General features: G+C 36.8%; 1 protein-coding gene and 2 non-coding genes across 4 annotated transcripts; all 3 read left to right on the forward strand.

Annotated features, from left to right (window-relative positions):
* Positions 1–1,906: 1,906 nt before the first annotated feature.
* LOC113695988 (putative elongation factor TypA-like SVR3, chloroplastic) lies at positions 1,907–15,820 on the forward strand. 2 transcript variants are annotated; one of them, XM_027215259.2, is made up of 14 exons: positions 1,907–2,281; positions 3,281–3,390; positions 3,711–3,914; positions 4,760–4,936; positions 5,335–5,487; positions 7,714–7,803; positions 8,099–8,233; positions 8,334–8,450; positions 11,126–11,277; positions 11,402–11,486; positions 12,556–12,650; positions 14,038–14,233; positions 14,603–14,798; positions 15,360–15,602. In XM_027215259.2, the coding sequence occupies exons 1-14, from the start codon at positions 2,032–2,034 to the stop codon at positions 15,500–15,502; spliced, it is 2,103 nt and encodes a 700-aa protein (XP_027071060.2). In that variant the 5' UTR covers positions 1,907–2,031; the 3' UTR covers positions 15,503–15,602. The 2 variants fall into 2 exon arrangements, with proteins under 2 accessions (XP_027071060.2, XP_027071061.2); XM_027215260.2 differs by having other exon boundaries at positions 1,908–2,281; positions 14,068–14,233; positions 15,360–15,820.
* TRNAC-GCA (transfer RNA cysteine (anticodon GCA)) lies at positions 5,882–5,953 on the forward strand. The gene has a single exon. It is a non-coding gene; the product is annotated as a tRNA-Cys (tRNA).
* Positions 6,245–6,316, forward strand: TRNAC-GCA (transfer RNA cysteine (anticodon GCA)). The gene has a single exon. It is a non-coding gene; the product is annotated as a tRNA-Cys (tRNA).
* Positions 15,821–18,153: the final 2,333 nt, after the last annotated feature.

Genomic DNA, 18,153 nt, shown 5'->3' on the forward strand with positions numbered 1-18,153 from the left:
TTCCACCCAGTGACCCAATATGCACATCTGAATTTTTGTGCCCCATAGATGACCCCCTATGGGCTTTGACAATTTTTCTTTTTTGGGATAAAAGAGAGTTTTGATCATCTGAGTTCCATTGTGTCTGTGACATAGGTTACTTTCATTTTTTTTTTTAAAATATTATAATTTTATTTCGTTTCATAAGATGTACATTAATCACAGAGTCACTGAAAGGCGGGATGAATTAACTAGTAAGTGCGAGTAGAGTTGAGAGTTAAGACAAGGCTTATGCTAAATTAGTATGAAGCTAATTTCAAGCCTTGAGCAAGTGCTCCAATAAAGGGATATCTTATTTGCTTATTGCTACCAAGGGACAAAAATAAGTGATTTATCCCCAAATGGGCTGAATTAAAAACTTAGAAGTGGCTCCGCAATTAATGTCGAGTGCCAGGAATCGAGGGAAGGCTATGGATGCTGAAGATCGAATATCATAACCGTAACCGATGACCTTTCTCCTCGTACTCATAGTCTCATAGTAGCGTTCAAGAACCACCCTAAGCCAATCTTATACGGAACCACCTACAGCTACGACGTAGGCCCCCTGAGCCTGATCATGACGGTCAATCCTCGAGTATATTCACGGTTCACTGGTCTGAACTGTTACTTTTAGATGCCCGGATATGATTGTTAACCACCCCTGCCCATAGTTCGTGGTCTATTTCGGGATGGCTATGGATGCTGGCTAGCTGATTTAGTGCAAATCTGGGCAACATTTCTACAGAACTATGGACCACGATCAATGGCTCGAGCCTAGCTTGGGATTTGGGTAATAGGAATATTAAGCTGGGCTTAAGCTGATTAAGGGAGCATCCTCACTTCAACCTCATTTAGAGAATCAGAACGGTTGATGATTAGGAATTGGGTATGTAAGGAACATATCATGTCGGAAGGGAGAGTAACAATTATGCGAATCAATCTTGCTAAACTAGTGCAATCCCCACTATTGTGGAGGAATCTGGCAGCTTTTGATGTAGTTGGAGTCGATACTCCTCCTTTGGTATCTTTGTGATTGGGCTGTAGGCCGTCCCAAGTGATTAAAAATTAAAAGAAAAAAAAGGGTAGTATCAGGGAGGAGGGGCAGGAATGGAAGCAACCGTTCTTGAATGTTTATGACTAAGATTCGGCCAAAAAAAAAAAAATATTTAAATTGCATCTTGTACATCGTTTTTCACACCATATGTGAAATCTACAAAATTTTGTTCTATAGTTAAACGTTATTGAAAGTGAGTTATATCATATGTATACAAAATTACATCTTATACCTTTTGTACAAAATCAGTCTCAAATAATTTTCCTCACAACCGTTTGGTTCCATGTCCTACTATTAATCAGAAAAACAACGTAGTTAGCAACATATTGTTATTATTGTCTAACGTGTTTGGGACGGGCTAAGCAGGTGGAATGACCAAATTAGTACCAGTTGTTTCAAATTCGGGTTAAGATTTACTCGATAGAATTATATATAAAGTATCATTTTATCATGAACTATTGTACGGTAACAGATGAGTCCGATATTTAGCTGTATATAAAAGATGTTGAATTTTGTAACACAATTTAGGAATGAATGCTAATGTTTGAATTTTTTTCATGGATCGATTCTCTCTACTTTGTGATTATGTTGTGCCGTTAGAATACAGAATAGAAAAAAAAAATTGTAGTATAAATTAGAAGAATAATTTGCTCAAGAACGTATATTCGGGTGTCTTTTAGGCTGTGGGCTTGGGATGACACTTCCTCAAGGCAATATGAGGCACAAAAAGGGCAAAAACTGAAAGAGAATAGGTCCAAATAAATCCCAGCCTCTACCATTCTTGTAAAGCACCGAAGCCTTTTCCATTTCTTCTCCTCAATAACTGCCTCTCACTTGCGCTTCTATATTATATCCCCATCCAAATCATCCAAACTCCTCTGTCCTCTCTTCCTCACTCTGCACAACCCCATTTGTGAGAGTCTCGAGGGAGTGAGTGAGTACTGAGCTAAAGCAGCAAAATGGACATGGCAATTTGCTCACACACTTCTCTCTCCACCAGTAATCCCTATATATCACCGAGAATTGTTAATTATACTGCTAATAGGAAAAGCTTCAGTTTTTCTTCTTCTTCATTTAAGTTCAAGAAACCATTTTTTGGTTGCACCCCACCTTTATGTTTTTCAACCAAAGCGTCATTCAGTCTTGGTTCAAGAATCCCGCTTCAGAAATCCATCAAATGCTCGGTTTCTCAAGCTGAAACCACAACTGGTACTAACAATAGCACTTGATTCTTGATTCCCGGTACTTCTATCCCATATCACCCGTTAACTCAATTTTCTTAACTTGACTCATCATTGATAGTACTTTTATCAACTGTGACATATTATATGCAATTCATTGAACTTTTTGCTTGAATGTCATGTTTTGTTGTTCGGTTTCTTGCCATTCTTGTATTTGTCATTGCTGTTGACTTCTTTACATGTAATTGCGCGCTTGGACTATAATAGTTTGTGCATATGTTGTTGTAGATGGCATACGTACTTTCCTGGGAGTGCTGCGATCCCTTTTTCTTGGTTGAAGCAAGCAATTTTCTTGTACTAAAATTATATGTTTTTGAGGGAATTTACTCCTTTTGTTGCTATGGTGTCATGATGTCTGATACTTAAGCTTTCATCTAATTTTGGTACAAAGAAGATTGCCATCTTACTGTCATCACTAGCTTGTTTTGTTCTAGATTGTAGTTCTTCTAAAATGTGTATAAAAATTCCACATGCATACATTTCTTTCCTCACTTATTTGTCATGTTGGTGTGTATGTATTTGTTGAAGTCATAAATGTTCTTCTATTATGTTCGGTGCTACAATGTTCTATTATATTTCTAAGATATTGAGGCACATATTTCTTTATGTCAAGTATTATCATATAAGAAAATTCATGGCGTAAAATCTTCAATGTAGTCCAAAACTTTTGAGCATCTTTTACTTTGGGAATGGTTTCAACATTGAAGTGATTGCACCTCGATGTGATATTTACTTGATAGATGTACCCCGTCCTAGAAAGCACGCAAGTTTCATGAGCGTGTAAATGAGAAACTGGAGATGGTTTAAAGTTTACTGCACCTTTAAATTTGGATTTTGGTCTAAAGTAGACATGTAAATGCATACTTCTGATGCATGCATGGACTAAAAAATGTTGGTAATGTAACTCTTGGAAGTAACTTTTGTGCAATTCATCAACTTTGGTATTTAATTTACTTCATTTCCTTAGATAAAAGGGCCCAATTAACGAGAAGAAATGATGTAAGGAATATAGCAATTGTCGCTCACGTAGATCATGGGAAGACCACCCTTGTTGATGCAATGCTGAAGCAAGCAAAGGTAGTACAGGGGAGCTATACAATTTACCTATTTTCCTATGTAAATGAAGTAAGCTGTTATTTGAAGTGGGATGAATGCCTAAGAAAGCTACAAGTACAAAGTGTTTTTGTGCTGAAATTGGTCATTCCTGTTGGGATACAATTTCTCTAGATTTTCATTAATAAAACCTGAGTCAATCAAGGTCTAACTAATTGGTTGTATAAGTTTAATAAAAAAAAAAAAGTACTAAAATGAGATTTCGACAACTTGACAGTAATTGAAAATTTTATGCTTGTTAACTACAGTGATGAATTTGATGTGTATTAGTAACTTTTATGCAGGTTTTTCGTGATAACCAATTTGTACAGGAAAGGATAATGGACTCAAATGATCTAGAGCGTGAAAGGGGAATTACCATACTTAGCAAAAACACATCAATCACATTTAATGATACAAAAATAAACATAATTGATACTCCAGGCCACTCTGACTTTGGAGGTGAAGTTGAACGCATACTCAACATGGTGGAAGGAGTTCTGCTAGTGGTACTTATCATCACCTTGGCAATTTTGATATATGTTATTTTTTGTTGACTGTTTCTATGATGTCATAACTTATGCTTAGTTTTTATCTCATGTTTTTATGTTACTTTTAAGTAGATAGAACATGTGCTTGTCTTTATACTTTTAAGTATATAGAGCATGAGCTTGTCTTTATGGGTCATTGTTTTGAAAGAGTGGCCCACATTGCAGAATGCAGAGGAAGCTAATAGCAGATGTCTGAGACAGAAAAACTAAATCTGGATTCTCTAATTGTCTAGTTTCAAATGAAGGATGTCTACCACCTTTTCATTTTTCTTTTTTCTAGCTGACATGCTAATCTTGCTTTTTTTTCTTTGAAATATTTAAATGGTAGAGTGTAGACCAGGTTGTCTTAATAGCTGGATTGTAATTATTTTGTCATCAATGCTTAAGAATCCTTCATTTCTCCACACAGGAGGCCTACAATTTGCTTTTTTTCTTTTATTTTTATTTTTTAATTGTGTTGCAATAGGAGACATTGAATTGTTTTAACGCTGTTTCTCATTACTCTATTTTTGGTATCTATTTCACGACAAAATGTGCTAGCTAGACAGGACTATTAGAGTTGGAAAAGATTACAGTTTTTCAGGGATGCTGTCATATGATGGTTATGAATCTGGTATGGTGTGCCTACAAAAGTTGAGTTGCATGAAAGTTTTTCCACCAATATGCTATTGAATTTTCCTTTTCTACATATGAAATTCTGTCATTTTGTGCATCTAGGAACTTTTTCTTCCATAGAATTCTTATCTGTTTTCTTAAAGGGAAAAGATTGTGTTGCTAAATTTAGCTGAGATTTTTAATTGTAGGTAGATTCAGTTGAGGGTCCGATGCCACAGACAAGATTTGTTTTGAAGAAGGCTCTCGAATTTGGCCATGCTGTAATAGTTGTTGTTAATAAAATTGACAGGCCATCTGCTCGCCCTGACTATGTTGTCAATTCCACATTTGAATTGTTCATCGAACTAAATGCATCAGATGAACAGGTACCTGCTACATTGTTTACCATCCAAAGTTTCTAGTCTTACTTCCAACTGCTTAAATTAATCAATTGCAAGTGATCAATTTGACATTGATCTCATATGTGAATCTAAAATCTCAGGATTATTAAATTTAAAAAAAATATAAGGTTTGATTTGTCAGAAAGAAAAATAGGAGAAAAATAAACTGAAGCAAATGACTCAAGAGATAAATTATTGTTGCTGAACCTTTATTGATCCTGGAATTAGATTGGAAACTCTGCCTGAATCCTGGAGCCATAATGACTGTGGTTGAAGCATTGCTAAACATAGCAACTTTGAAAGGATCAGAACATATGAATACTTAAAATGCTAGTATTGTATCGATTAATGAAGTCTTGGACCTGCTTCGGTTCTATTTGCAGTGTGATTTTCAAGTCATATATGCTAGCGGCATCAAGGGAAAGGCTGGACTGTCTCCGGAGAATTTGGCAGATGATCTTGGACCACTTTTTGAGTCCATTCTGAGATGCATACCAGGACCAAGAATTGACAGAGATGGTGCACTTCAAATGCTTGTTAGTTATTCATTCATCAATCTTCCTTTGTCTTTTTTATGTTTCTTTTGTTTCCTTGTATGCTTGTCTGTGTAGATTTTTGTTAGGTGTTCTGGTTTCCTATGCAGTGCAAGAATTTGGTGATGACAGTTAATAGGTAGGAAAGAAGTGTTGCATCTTTGTCAAGGCAATTTGTGGGAAAGAAGAAAAGGGGGGGGGGGGGGGGGGGGGGGGGGAGGATTTGTAACAGAAAAAGCATATCTTTGGAAAGACGAGTTGCATTTTGGGAGTTATTGCTATTGGTATAAATGCTCTGATGAAGGCCAAAAAGTTTTTGTACATTATGGATTTGGGGGATTATCTAAGGATATTGTAATAGTTGGAAATAACAAGTCTTGAATTAACAATCATCAAGGGGTCCATAGCTCAGTGGTAGAGCATTTGACTGCAGATCAACTGGTCACTGGTTCGATCCTGGTTGGGCCCTTGATGATTGTTGCATTTTTTGGACTATTTCCTAAAGGGGTTTTCTTTGACATTTAGCATAGAAAGCCTATGACTAGTCCAAGATCCCTTGCCTATTTAGTGCATCACTTGTTGTAAACAATCTTTTGTAAAACCTCAACACAAGGATGGAGATGATTTACAGTTAAAGGTCCGTGAAATAAAGCAGAAAAAGAACATTGAATTAAATCCTTGTTCAGCTTTTTGGTTCGTGAGAATAATGCACTACACTACACTCTTGAAAATAACTAGTCTTGAATTAACGATCATCAAGGGGTCCATAGCTCAGTGGTAGAGCATTTGACTGCAGATCAACTGGTCACCAGTTCAATCCTGGTTGGGCCCTTGATGATTGTTGCATTTTTTGAACTATTTCCCAAAAGGGTTTTCTTTGACATTTAGCCTAGAAAGGCTTTGACTAGTCCAAGATTCCTTGACTATTTATTGCATCACTTGTTGTAAACAATCTTTTGTAAAACCTCAACACAAGAGGGAGATGATTTACAGTTAATGATCCGTGAAGTTCAGCTTTTGGTTCATGAGAATAATGCACTACACTACACTGTTGTATGTGGAATCTCATATGGAATCTCATACTTCTATGCTACTTATTGGCCTTTCAAACAGTTTGTTAAGACTTAGCCTCATCACAGCTGATTAGTTAATATTGCATGACAAAGTGTATGCATCAGTAGGATCAGAACAATTTTGAACATTGGATCTAAATAAAGACTATGATTCGCATAACGAGGATGCATCTGTCATTTGATACTTGATAGATGCTCGGAAATGCACAGTGACGATGCTTAGAAAATCTAGAATCTGAATAAAAACTAGGAAATGTGTAACTAGGGTGCATTTGTCGTTTGATCCATTATCACTTACATAAGTTCTGCAAGGACACTTTTAGTACTTTTGTTGAAGTGAGATCTTAGTGGTTTGTAAAAGTAATATTTGAGAAAGGATCATCAAGGGGGTCCATAGTTCAGTGGTAGAGCATTTGACTGCAGATCAAGTGGTCACCCATTTGATCCTGGTTAGGCCCTTGATGATAGTTGCCATTTTTGGACTATTTGCTGAAAGAAATCTGTTTTATAACTAGCCTAGCATAACATGTTGAAAACAATCTTTTGTAACCCTCAACTCAACAACGAGGCGATTCTCTGTAAAATGTCCATGAACAAAGTACATTGAATCAAATCCTTCTTCAGCTTTTCATTCATGAGAACAATTCCTGTATGCAGTGGTAGGATCAGAATGATTTTGAAAGCTGAATCTGATTACAAACTGGGAAATGCATATTGAGGACACATTTGGCATTTGTTACTTGATAGATGGTCAGAAAAAATGCACGTTTGAAGTTCCCTTGTGGAAAAATCCAACCATTCATTGCAATTGGCCTCAAAGACTGCTTTGACATAATGGAAAATTATGAGGGATGAGTTCTGAGGCTTATTTACTGTGTGGTCTCTATCCAATGACTACTTTTTCAGCAATAATAAATTTTTTTCATGGAATAAAAATTGCATCACTCATCATAGGCACGAGTTATACGTTAATTAGGAAGTGGAAGAAAATATTAGTATACATGTCCTTTTCATTCATTGTAAGAAGGTGTTTTCTGGATATTAGTGTTTGAAAGAAACTGCGGCTGGTATTCAGTAGATGTTTCTTTATTTGCCTGTTTCTTAATAACATAATGTGATTATGAATTAATTACTTTTTTACACAAATGCTGTGCAGGCTACAAATATCGAGTATGATGAACATAAAGGACGGATCGCTATTGGGCGTTTGCATGCAGGAATTTTGTGTAGAGGAATGGATGTGCGGGTATGTTTTTACTTGGAAGCTTAGAATGCTTGTTGCATAATGCCCAGAAAAAAGAAAGAAAGAAAGAAAGAAAGAAATACACAAGATAGAATCCTGTTCTGGGATCATATTATGTATTCATTTTGTGTTTTCAACCATAGCGTTTCTTCATTTTCTGTTCTATGGTTATTGTAGCATTGCCCTAGTATGACTAATGGTGTCTTGCAGTTGGTTGCTTCAGTTTACTGCAGTATGCACATTTAAACTTTTGGAGGTAATATTTGTCTTTTGTGGTATTTTCCTTCTATTTTATCAGATATGCACTTCTGAAGATGAATGCAGATTTGGAAGAGTAAGAGAACTGTTTGTGTATGAGAAGTTCAGTAGAGTCCCTGCAGAAATTGTGGAAGCTGGTGATATCTGTGCTGTGTGTGGCATTGATGATATCCAGGTAGAATAAACTATAACACAACTCAACAACTTGGCCACATTTATATACTGCGTCTAAGCTTAGCTTAACTCGTCAATATGGATTTGTTCTCACCTCACAGATAGGGGAGACAATTGCAGACAAAAGTTCTGGGAAACCATTGCCTTCTATTCAAGTGGAAGAACCTACTGTGAAAATGGCTTTCTCAATCAACACTTCACCTTTTGTTGGCCGTGAGGTATGATAAGCTATAAAGCTCCAAATTTGAGGAATCTTTAATTCACTTTGATTTCTGGAGAATCTGAGGGCCTTCTGTCTTTATTAAATAGGAAAGATGAGGAATTTTGAAATGAATGCACTTCTCAGAAGTTTCAAAGAGCTACACTACCTCATACCTTTGAGATGAGATATAATATAGTTTGGGCCGTGCTGTGCAATAAATCTATTTTGCAAGTGCAGTTTCCAATTTGAAATACTCAGATGTTTAAATGAACTAGTTAACTGTTTTAATATTTGGCTTTCAAGAGTAGTTTTCTCTGATGCCTCTTTTGCATTAATTTGTTTGAGTTTCTAGTGACTTTTGACTCGTACAGGAAGGGACATTTTAATGGTAAGACAACAGTTAGCTTTCTGCTTTGCTTCCAAGAAAGTTCGATCTGACTGTATTAGACCTTCCAGCTTTTTAAGCAACAACAAATGGCTTATTACCAATCTGAGTGGTGAAAGTGGATTTAGGAGGCTGTGTTTTTGGTAAAACAAGAAAAGTACAACTGAGAATCAAGACAGATTGACTGCATGATTAATGTTTGTGAACAGAGTGTATAGAAAATGAGAATTAAGATGGTTTGAGGATGATTTTGAGGTAAAACAAATTTATTTACTTGTAGAAGTACCAGTTACCACAGAAGTAGGACCCAGGAAAAAAAATGACAAGAAACAAATTAAAGACTTGGCGAATTGTCATGTGAAGAGGATTTGATACTTATCCAAACAATAGAGATATGTGATTAACATAGGACCATAGTATGCTCTTAAAGTATCTTGATAATGGAAGGAAGGACTATATCTAACTTCATGTAATTGATATATGCACTTTTCTAATGTGGCTTAGAAAGGGGTTCTAAATTAAGTCAGGAGGTATACTCAGGGCGCAACCACTTGGAGGTGATCCACTAGGACATATTGAAGTAGCTTATTGTGAATATAACTCTTTTGTCTGCTGGAAATGTTAAAATTCTATTTGTAGTGCTTTTGATCCCAGAAAAGTCTTTATAAACCTTGATTTGTATTCTGGTTATTAGACTCTTTCCAAAAAAAAAAAAAGGAAATCATTTAGTTCTACGGTAAACATACATTTTGCAAGAGTCGCGCTGCAAAATTTTCAAAATTGGGTGAAATTTGTCAACCCTCTGGCTGCATATCTGCATTAAATGCATATCATGTCTTGAACTGTCCAGAAAATAAATGGTAAAACTTTCTTATGGTCCTTTGTGCACAAAGACTGCTGCTAAAATTAAATATTCCTGTATCTTGGGAGGCAAAAATGGAAACTTTTGCTCTTTTAGGGCAATTTTGTACCATTCAAAGTGAGCTTTGTTAGACTTGGTGTATTTCTTGCCATGGAAAGTGAATGTGGGTGGAGTTAACTTCATTAGTTAGGTGAATGAAGGCATGCGGATTTTAGAATGGTCACGGAACTGCAGAATAGTTTCATAAGTACTAAAATCCGCATACCTTCATTCACCTAACTAATGAATATACACACACACACGTGTGTGTGTGTGGGTTAAATGCAAAAAGCCCCCTAATGGTTAGGTGATTGTACAAGTGAACTCCCTATATTTTTAAAACCAACAATTAAACCCCTATGTTTTGCATCAAAGTGAAACCGTTAATTTTACCATTAAATTTAACAGTGAATTTAGAATAGTCAAATTATTTCAATGAAACAATGATGAAATCATTAAATTGCCCTTGAAACCAGGTTTAATGTAGCTATAAAAAATATGGGGTCAAAATGAAAATCATATTTTATTTCATCATCTTCCTGAATCCTAATCCCAAATGCAACCCAAAAAATGCAAAAGAATCCAAACCAATAAACATCAGATTCGTATCAGTAGGATTAAGTATGGATTTGCATCATATCACCAACGGTTTCCAACTAGCAAATCAAATTCAGGCTTTACTCAAACCATTGATTTTGTGAGTAGACTTGATTACTTGAAGTCTACCTACTTCATCTTGGTGCAAAATTAGAAGTGCAGACTGTGGGATATTATAATTTACATTTCCTGACTCAAAGCAACATGCATAGTGATGAACTCGTTGGAGATAAGACTTTGCCATAGTGAAATGGGCAGGGTCAGAAATTTCAGATGGGCGATGGGTTTGGGGTGTTGGTGGAGCTGATGGAGGGACAGCAGTGGAGAAAGAGAGAAATAGCGAGAAAGGACAGAGGTGGGAGGTGGGAAAGATATTACAGAGGGATGGTGGGATTTGGTGTTGGTGGTGCTGGGGGCATGGAGGTGAAGGAGGAAACGAGCGGGGCAGGTGGTGAGCTTTTCTCTTTACAATATATGTTTTGCTGTAATAATCAAATGACTATTTTAACCTGTTGACCATTAAATCTAACAAGAAAATTAACAATTTCACTTTAATCCAAATCATAAGGGTTAAATTGTAGGTTTCCAAACTATTGGGAGTTAACAGGTGAAATTGACTAGCCTCGAGGGGCATTTGTATTTAACCCTATATATATGTATGTATGTATTTATTGATTGTATCTGTTTTTATTTGGTTTTCCGTAATAAACTTTTGAATGGTATCTGTTTTTATTTATTTATTGATTTTATTTATGAAGTTTTAAATTCTCCCCTGCTAACTCAAAATTATGTCCCCTGGTACTTTCAGGGAAAATATGTTACCAGTAGAAATATTAGAGATCGGCTCTACCGTGAACTTGAGCGGAATTTGGCAATGAAGGTAGAAGATGGTGAAACAGCTGATACTTTCATTGTTAGTGGACGGGGTACTTTGCATATCACAATATTGATAGAGAACATGTAAGATATTAATCCACCTTCAAAAGAAATTTTAATTTTCTTGTTCTTCTTCATGCATAAGATTATCCAAATTCTAATTTGACTTTAATATACTCGGTGCCTAATGTTACTTGTAATGTTTCAGGCGAAGGGAAGGATATGAATTCATGGTTGGACCCCCAAAAGTGATTAATAAAAAAGTGAATGATAAGCTACTAGAACCTTATGAGGTGATTTCCAACTGAAAAGACTTGTTCTTGATTTTTGTGTGAATGATTCTAATTAGAGGGCATCATTTTTTGCTTCTTGCATGGAAATAAATATTCTTTGACTGTTGCTCTCTCTTTCAACTAATGAATCAATATGTAGTTCTGACACAATTTTAAAGTGTTAATTTTTCCGTTTAATTTAGCTTGGGCTGTAGTTGCACACACTGTGAAAACTGCACAGAAATGTCTTTTTGCTAGCTTGCATAGCACGTTGAATCTTAATTTAAGGTATGTTTAGTTCTTTGTTAACCTTTAATTCAAAACCAGACTTTAATTTTCTGGTGGTTTAGGGTTCCGAACTTCTAGAATAATCTAGACAACAGTTTAAACGTGTAGAAGAAGTTGTGATGGTCAGTTTATGGTTAATTCAAGTCTCTTTTAAGTTCTCACCTTTGCCATTGGCAATTTAAGATTTTTTCTTTTTTCTTTTTGTAATTGACCTTGTGTTGAACTGTTTGATGCGATTCCAACTTTGCCATGATGCCTATTATATTCTGGAGTAACTCCTGTATTCTTTTCCTCCTCTTTCCAAACTGGTTGAGTGGTCAATATCCATAAACAAGTGCTTCCAAATATTATTATCTTCATCCCATTTGTACAATGCGCAAGATTAGCCCGAAGTCTCTCCTGAAGCTGCGTCTTTTTGTCATTCTACTTACAAGCAAAAGTAAGAATAGGCTATGTCCCTTGAAATAGATCAAGCTAAATTTTATTTATCACCCAAATGCTTGAAGATGAATAAGAATAGTTCTTTCAATAGCAACCGACTAGGATGTAGAGCTTGTCAACCATTATTTAAGTTGTGGTTGATTATGTGCAAACGTAGAAATGTTAAAACATGTTTCAAATAAAGAAAACACTGAAGAAAGCAAGGTGTCCACTGTCTTGAAAAAGATGTTAATCTTGAACATAGGTTGCATTCTTCATTGAATAGACCAAATTTCTGTTTAAATTAGTCTTGAAGTTTTATGACTCCCAATGTCTATGCAAAATGCCTTAAAGATCAGTTTTCTACTGGTTGTTTCTGCAGATTTCTACTGTGGAGGTACGAGAAGAATACATGGGTCCAGTGGTTGAACTACTTGGTAAAAGGCGTGGGCAAATGTTTGACATGCAAGGAGTTGGGTATGTTAAGATTTTTGCTGTTAATTTGTCACTTCTTTACTTGAAAGCAAATAATATCCAGCCAGGGATCTTCGCCACTATACCTTTTTAAATATCCAAACAACTGTACATTCTTTATTGCACCTTTTTTTTTGGGTATGATCATTTTCTGTTAGTAGTTGTGGCATTTCTTCAACTGCCACTCCTCAAGAAGGTCTTAATGTCTGGACTTAATTAAGTTTCAGTAGTGGCTTGGATAGAAGAAAGTTATATTGAGGCCTGTGTTTCCAAGGGCAGGTTATCTGTAATTACTTTAGAAATTCCAACTATCCCTTATGATTTGATTTTGTAGTTTTACAAAAATGTGCGTTTGGGTTGGTCATTTTTTGAAAAACAAGAATGCTACAGTAATACACAAACAAAACAACCACAAAAATACCAAAAACAACATAAAAAACACCAAAAACACAAAAAAAAAATCCTCAAAAACACCAAAAAGAGTCTCAAAAACAACGTCATCTACAGTAAAAGTTTTGCACCTACATTGCTACAGTAAAATATTTCAAAAACACCCTCAAAAACAGCTAATTCTTGGTATAATATATCATACAAATGGGGAAGGGCCAGTACTATTTCTCCACATACTACTCTCCCAACAATAACCCAGAGTTAATGTAGCCCAGTAGTGTCTGTTCTGAATTTACTTAAGTGTCTTATTCATCAACTTAAGGGGTGAGACTGCTACACCATGTTGTTGGAGGCTATCAGGTTGGTTGCAAGAAAGAAAGCATGGTGGAAATTATTATTGTTATTGTGTGGTGATGGTGGACTGGCTGGCAAATACAATAGAGGAATTGTAGTGGTGCAGGGCAGCGGGCATAAATGGGGTGATGCTGCTGGTTGATTCTTGGGAGATGTATAGATTTGGAGAGCTGCGTACGAGTTGGTAGCAATGCTATGAATGAGCGTAAATAAGATAATGATAGGAGTATTTGTTGATCACAGAACATCACATAGTGGAAGCATGATATTCATTTTCTGAATGATGGAGCTGCTCAGAAGGAGTTTTATGTGATTACAACCTCATTTGACTTTCTCCAACCAGTCCAACCAGGCCCCCCGCCCCCACAAAAAAAAAATAAAAGAAAAGATGAAGAAATGTATATCCTGTTTGTACTGTGTGGTGTCTTGTGTGTGAAACAGTTTGGTTGAACACAATCATTTGCTGGTTGGAGATGCTGCATGTTGAATTAAATAGTTGGTTTCCCGCTGGTAGATCTTGGATTCCAAAGAAAATATTTACATGTGATGTCTTTTTTAGCTCTCTGACCTTTTCTTGGCATTTCTCGAACTTTGAGCTGCTGGATTTTTCTCTCTTTTTAATCCTTTCTCGTGTCAAAACATCTAGTGGAAAATCTGAACTCCACTTCTTGACTAGGTCGGAAGGTACAGTTCTGCTGAAGTATAAGATACCAACTCGTGGTCTTCTTGGATTGCGGAATGCAATTTTGACAGCTTCTCGAGGGACTGCCATACTTCACACAATATTTGATGGCTATGGATCTTGGGCTGGTGATATAACTACCCGTGATCAGGGATCTCTGGTAATTCCTCACTTTGCTTTCTTCCATCTCCGAGGTTCAGAATAACATCTTTATTTGGTTTCCCAAGTGCCTACTATTGAATTTCACATAATTTAACCCTCGCCGGGGGGGGGGGGGGGGGGTTTCCCAACTATCTGATCAGGAAACGTATTTTGATGGTTGTGAGTTGCTGTAATTAAACATGACAAACAAAAACCTTATTTTTATTTACCTCTTCTTATTCGCAGCTCTTTCTTTTTTTTTCCCAAGCGTATTATGGCAGTCAAAAAGCTTCAAGGTCCAATACACTGATAATTTGCCATTGCCTGATCTGTGCGGGTGCACTGAGAGCCAATCAAACTGATAGTATTTGCCTTGATGTTATTATAGGTTGCTTTCGAGGATGGCACTAGTACATCTTATGCCCTTGCAAGTTCACAAGAAAGAGGGCATCTGTTTATTGGCCCTGGTGTTGATGTTTATAAAGGTCAAGTAGTTGGGATTCATCAGCGGCCTGGAGATTTATCCTTGAATGTTTGTAAGAAAAAAGCTGCTACAAATGTCCGTTCAAATAAGGAACAAACAGGTTAGCATTATGACTTTCATACCATAGCATGAGCCGATGTTAAGAGGGTGTTGCTTAGCTCAACTCTTGTACTACAAGACTAGGATTAAGTTCAAATTTGGCACCACCTGAGAAAATTATGATCTCCCCTGCCTTATATACTATATTCAAGAAATATAACTCATTCTTGACGTGCATGTTTCTACATTTGGTTAAAGATTGCTCTTTAGAAAGGGCCACATAGAGAAACTTGCACAGACCTGTTGTGGAGAAACTGGAAACTAGCTATTGCTTTGTTTCATTGTAGTTTTCTAGGATGTCTGCACTTAGGAATGTTGTCTTCTTTTCTTAACTGTAATCTCTTTCCTTGTTAAAGTGAAAATATAAATTGTCATAACTGGCACCAACTAACCGGTAAATGGCAATGATCAATTGTAAGCAGAATTATAAGTAGCTTTTTTGAGCAACGTTGTGACATTGTTGGTCATTTTTGGCTCTCAAGGATCTTTATGACATTCATATCCTTGGTACTCCAATGTTTGGTCTGTATTTGAGATCCACTTCCTTTACCTATACATGCAGTGGTTCTTGATACCCCGCTGGATTATAGTTTGGATGACTGCATAGAGTACATTCAAGAAGATGAGCTGGTTGAAGTTACTCCGAAGAGTATAAGAATGTGCAAAAATCCCAAATTTGCAAAGAAGAGTGGTGGTAGAAGTTGAATTTCAACCAGAAATGTCCTGGAATTGGCATGATTACATTAAGCATATCTTAATCATCCCAAGTGATGCATTTGTAGCACCTTATGTGATAGATGGGAAATTTTTGGTTCTTCATATCTCTGAAGGGCTTTATGACAACTTCAGGTTACTGATAGCTATAGGTATTAGATACACCAGACACTCAAGTGCGCTGGGAATTTTTGCTTATTGATCTGCTGGACGTACATGATATGGTAAAAACCACACACGGTGCTTAGCTTTCAGATTTGATGGACATTCAGACATTCTTGATATGGTAAATAGTATACGTTGAGGTAATTAAGTCTTGCATCATTTGTGGCTTGAATAGTAAATATGATTTGATTATTTTCTATATTTATGTCAATGCCTAGGCAGGCTGCACATACGCATCCTAAGTTTAACTTACACCAAGATTCCATTCCCTGGCAATGTTCAATTGGGCAGATTATGAGAGGGAGGGGGGGGGGGGGGACAATTGGAGACAACAGAGGGTTACTAAAGCTTACTTTGACATGTATATTTTCCGGGGCCATCGAAATATATGGCAGCTAACCACGCTTTTGTTATTTGCGCAAGCTTCCGTGCGCATAGCGACATACAGATGAGGAGAATTTGCTAACACACAGAAAAATTACGTAGGGCAAAGTTCACAGCCTTGCTTACTTTTGCCTGTGCAAACTGATGAAAGGACAGAATAAAGCTCTCTGCAGTCTCCATCTTTGGCGTCGAAGGAAAGTCGCACAAAAATTTTTCACTCCCTCCAAGAATTTGCCAAAAACTGCTACTCCATCACATATTTATAGGCCTCTTCCACAACTAAATCTGCTACTAAATCAGATAAGCTTCTTGCCGAGTTTTGATGCATTCATGGTTGTATGTATCCTAAACTCATAACTGCAGCTCTTTTACGTAAGCTTCCTTGAGTAGTTTCTTCAATGACTTCTGGTAATAGAATAGCCGTAGTTTGCCGGTCTTGCCAAAGCGGAAAAAGAAAAGGACGCAATCCTATTCAATTGAGCTAAGTAGAATCTTTAGCAAAGTTGGTTTATTCTGCTGAGTAAACTAGAAGTATGAACTTGTCATGCTAACGGAAATGAGAAGCATCACAAATTGGAAGGATGGTGAGCAATTTACAGGCACGAGAACTTAGAAAAGAGGAGTTGGTGGGAGAGTCTATGGTCCATCATCACCGTCACCAATCAAATTACAAATATCAGAGCACTCAATCAAGCAGTATTGACGACTGCGGAAGCCTTGCTTGAAAACCACCAGAGGCCTCCTGATATTAAGAGGGCCTTCACCCGGGGATCCAAGGCCGCCTCTTATGCAGGTGTTGACGCACTTGACCGTGCAAGTCTCGGCCTTCTTGGACTTGGGTCGTTGAATCCGGGGCTTCTTGCAGTCATCCTTGCCGGAAACTGAACTGCATTCTCCTGACAAAGTTTGTGGCACATTGGACAGTGTTTCGCTATCTGCCGCTGCTTCCACCGCGACTGCAGAGAATACGGCTGCTGATGCAGCTGCAGCCAATGCTGCTGTGACTAGTATTACTCTCAATGAAGAAGGGATGCAAAATGCGGATGGGGTTCTTCTTGGGCTCATGTCTCCAGCGCTTACCTGTCCTCTTTTGTGGCATATTCGGATTGAGAACCGACCATCATTTGGTCTTGGTAATGGAGTTCTGAAGCTTGTGAAACGGCTTACAAGCAACGTCCCTCCACTCATCATCTTTGGGTAAAGCTGTGATTTTGGGTAGAAATTTATGACTACTGGTTGTCAAGTGCTTCCATAACAAGACATTTTCTTCCTTCCTCAGCACTGTTACCTCATCTTTGCTCCTCCTTTTCTTCTTCTTTCTCTCCTCAAATCAAAACAGCCTCCTGAGAGAGTGGAGAGTGGGGAGAGCTCAAGGAACTACTAAAGCGCTCTTATCCGATAGTTTTTCACGAAAAAATTTAGTGGATGAAATTAAAGCCGTTGGATCTGTTCTTACTTATTGGGTATTGGGCTTGAATATCATTATTTGTTCTTGGACTCGTTCGTAATGTTAAGGCAATCGACGAGGCTGCGTTAGTCTGAGCCCGGTCTGTTAGGCCCGTAAAATGTCCTATGAACCTTATGTTTAATAGGATCGAACAGGGTTTGTACTTGATTAATAGATCTGAATTAAATGTGAGTCGAGACTGAGTTTTACTAGGCTCAAGTCCGATTAAGTTTCGACTCATATATAATAATAAAAATAAAAATAAAAATTATATACATAATTTTCAATTAAATGACATATATAATATATGTAATTTTACATGTTATAATAATAAAATATTTATATTTATATATAAAATTAAAAATAACTCATAAATATTAAGTATATATCTTATGTACTTAATTATGAGTTTGGACTGAGTATAATTTGAGCCCGAAGTTTGTATTAATGTGTTAGCTGAACTTGAATATTTTTAATCTGGATTTGAATCTGACAGTTGAAAAGGCTATTTATTTTATAAATCGATATTGGACTTGTCAAAACCGGCTCATGAAACTCAATTGACGCGGCTATGCTCAACAAGTTGTCCGCCTTACGATTGTGAACTTAATTTAGGTTATGTTTCCAAGGCCTAGCTCAACTGTAA

The sequence above is a fragment of the Coffea arabica genome, chromosome 6e, assembly GCF_036785885.1.
Source record: "Coffea arabica cultivar ET-39 chromosome 6e, Coffea Arabica ET-39 HiFi, whole genome shotgun sequence".
NCBI classification, from domain to species: domain Eukaryota; kingdom Viridiplantae; phylum Streptophyta; class Magnoliopsida; order Gentianales; family Rubiaceae; genus Coffea; species Coffea arabica.

Excerpts from the sequence above, each read along its gene's own strand:
- LOC113695988 (XM_027215259.2), top strand. The coding sequence starts at position 2,032 with ATGGACATGGCAATTTGCTCACACACTTCTCTCTCCACCAGTAATCCC. Across the intron at positions 2,282-3,280 it reads TCAAGCTGAAACCACAACTG|ATAAAAGGGCCCAATTAACG; the intron begins GTACTAACAATA and ends TCATTTCCTTAG. Across the intron at positions 11,278-11,401 it reads ACAATATTGATAGAGAACAT|GCGAAGGGAAGGATATGAAT; the intron begins GTAAGATATTAA and ends GTAATGTTTCAG.